Source organism: Garra rufa, chromosome 24, assembly GCF_049309525.1.
Source record: "Garra rufa chromosome 24, GarRuf1.0, whole genome shotgun sequence".
NCBI lineage: Eukaryota > Metazoa > Chordata > Actinopteri > Cypriniformes > Cyprinidae > Garra > Garra rufa.
This window is the reverse complement of record NC_133384.1, coordinates 36839928-36842885: the sequence shown is the minus strand read 5'-3', so window position 1 is coordinate 36842885 and position 2958 is coordinate 36839928. Positions and strand designations below refer to the sequence as shown.

The 2958-nt window shown below is 34.4% G+C and overlaps 1 protein-coding gene across 1 annotated transcript in view; it reads left to right on the top strand.

Annotated features, from left to right (window-relative positions):
• Window positions 1–931: 931 nt before the first annotated feature.
• Window positions 932–2958, top strand: part of cox6b1 (cytochrome c oxidase subunit 6B1) — a 4540-nt gene continuing 2513 nt past the window's right edge. Inside the window, exons 1-2 of the mRNA XM_073830685.1 lie at window positions 932–1151; window positions 1781–1905. Of these exons, the coding sequence (XP_073686786.1) occupies window positions 1800–1905 (106 nt within the window). The 5' untranslated portion in view covers window positions 932–1151; window positions 1781–1799. The remainder of the gene's footprint in view (window positions 1152–1780; window positions 1906–2958) is intronic.

The following is a 2958-nucleotide window of genomic DNA, read 5'->3' as shown; positions in this document are numbered from 1 at the left end:
AGAATACGTGTTTTGTGCGAAGAAAATGCAAAAGCTATTCGCGCGTTCGCTGGCGCTCGTATATAAGGCACGTATGGGTTTATGGCGAGGTTTAATTAAGTCTAATTAATAAAGATGTTAAACGCATCCTCTGGTGAATGTGAGAATGGAAATCTCCGTGGTGCGCGATGGAAACTCAACAAACACCATGCTACTGACATGTTATCACAGTAAAGATATGCTATAATTACTAGACATGCTCCTTAGTATTCTTTAACGTGCGAATATGGTCATCATTGTGTTGTTGTCATTTGATACCACATGATCTGCATGCCAAAATACTTTCCATTTATCAGCACTAGGGCATTAGCTAGTGAGTACAAAGATTCACGTCCACAGAGTCATATGCCCACAAAAATCTTTCCAATATTATTTATAAAGAGGCCTAGAGCACCAGGGGCCCCAGAATTCCTAGAAAAGGCCCTTGAAGCTATTTAGGGACTCCACTCCAAGCACATGCAACGTGATAATTAATAATTCTGAACGTTCTAAAACATGTAACATTTAAAATGAGGAATTCATTAAACGTTCCAAAAATGACGTATCTGTGCTGTTTTGAACGAACGTTCTACTAAGAACGATTGTATTTAACTTGCCAGAAAGTCTATAAAAGTAAAATTCCAACTAATATGAGTTTAGCCAAACAAGATGTTAAAATAAATAAATAAATAAATAAAACAAACTCAGTAACTTAAAATTTGAAGGTATTGAACTTTAGAATAACCATGCAACATAATCATCTCTCAAGTTGATTATTGATCCACTGGTTAAACATTAACCTGCTGTTATGCTCTTTCCGGATACATGCTATGCTTTATTCAAAGTCACATTAATTCACATTCATCATGACTAAGCAATTCCCTTTCTGTTTCTTTATATGTGCACATGTATTTCCGCATATGAGGGTGCCTGGTGTTTGTCTTGTGAAGTGCATCGCATCCTATGCATCTCGCATCTCTGTCGTTTCAATGTGACCCGAGTCCGCCATACCGTGTGTAAGGGACTGCACGCCAGCCAGCGCTCAAGTGCACTTACTATCTCAAAAAGCTAGTGAATGAGGATTGTCTGACACGGAACAAAAGTCACTTTGAACAGCCAGCCGCCTCAGACAGGTAAAACACAATACGGCACAATGCTTTCAATGCATCTGGTAATTTAACGCTTTTTAATGAAAAACTCTCATATTATTCTCGGTGAAATCGCATACTGATTCTTATTGTAAAACTGAAAGTGTGTAGCTATCTGATACTGATAATGACGAAGGTATCGACTGTATTGTATCTGTTTGAAATACAAAACGAATACCTGTATTAATTGAATAATATTTAAAACAGAACACCTTGACAGATGCGCTAATGTAATCTTAATGAACCTATTGCGTTTTACTTTTCATAAATGCTACACACAGTCTAAACGCACGGCCTGTCCTCTATACATATCATATAGAGCTAATAGAAATACATTAGTATTGAAACACATTCTGATGTGTATAAGGTAGAGTTATAGACATATATGGGCATTTTTCTGAAAGATCTCTTGGTATTGCGCAGCGTGCAAAACTTTCTTCAATTGGAGATGCATTTCATTTACATTTGAACTTGACAGATGCATTTATTTAAGATCGTTCAGTATCGATATAATTATAAGAGGGTGTTTAGCCGTTTTGCTCGTTTTAGGGCGTCTTAGATGGGGTTTATTTTTCATGAGAATACAGTTATCTGGATCAGATTGTGTCTTAAAGGGACACGCGCGAGTCAGTCATGGCTGAGGATATTCAGCAGAAACTGGAGAAGTACCGCACGGCGCCTTTCGATGCCCGCTTCCCAAACCAGAACCAGACGAGAAACTGCTGGCAGAACTATGTGGGTGAGTCATGAACGACACATTATTTAGAGAGCATCCAAGTGCGTGTAATCCATAGCAGAAAGTCCAGTGGCGGTATGATAGGAAGTGTTAGGACTGTCAGGTGTCAGGTCAGGGGTCAGTTTAAGGTCATTTATGTCGTTTTTTTCAATTGTCTTTTGGCTGTTTTAATAACTTTTTAAATACAACTTTTTGTCAACATTTAAAGAAAAGAAAATAGTGCAACTTATGTTTTGCCGATGTGTCGCGTTTTACTGTTGCTACGGTTACCCGCTTGCGATGTTTTGGTTCGCAAATGTTTATTATGGAAGGCCAAATTGTAAAAAAAAAAAAAAAAAAAAAAAAAAAAAAAAACTTACACTTAAGATGTTAATTTTTTTGCCCGTATTTAACTTTTTTAAACACGTATTTAATGCAGGAAATACACGAATTTTACGTGCTGTTGCCATGTTAAAATTCAGGGTTTTGGCCTTCCATACTTAGTGTGCACTTGAACTTGCACTTTTAACTATAAACCCCTATTTATTCATCACAGCAAAAAAGGATAACTGAGAATCTTATTTTATTTCCCCTCACAAATCACAGTTCTTCAGTTTACTTCACAAAAACTAGACTTTTTTTCTCTCGTAATTCTGAGTCGCAGCTTTAATTTTTATTCTGTGGCGGTAATAGCTTACATGCAAACCACTTTTGTGATTAATTATAACTAATATATATATATATATATATTAATTGTGATTAATTGTGATTAATTATAACTAATATATATATATATATATATATATATATATATATATATATATATATATAGTTATAATTAATCACAAAAGTGGTTTGCATATTTATCTATCTATCATATATATATATTATATATATATATATACACCTATACACATTTATTGTGTGCATTTCTATATACATATTTCTATATACATATATAAAATACACACACACACACACATATATTGTGTGCATTTCTATATACATATTTCTATATACATATATAAATACACACACACACACACACACATATATATATATATATATATATACACA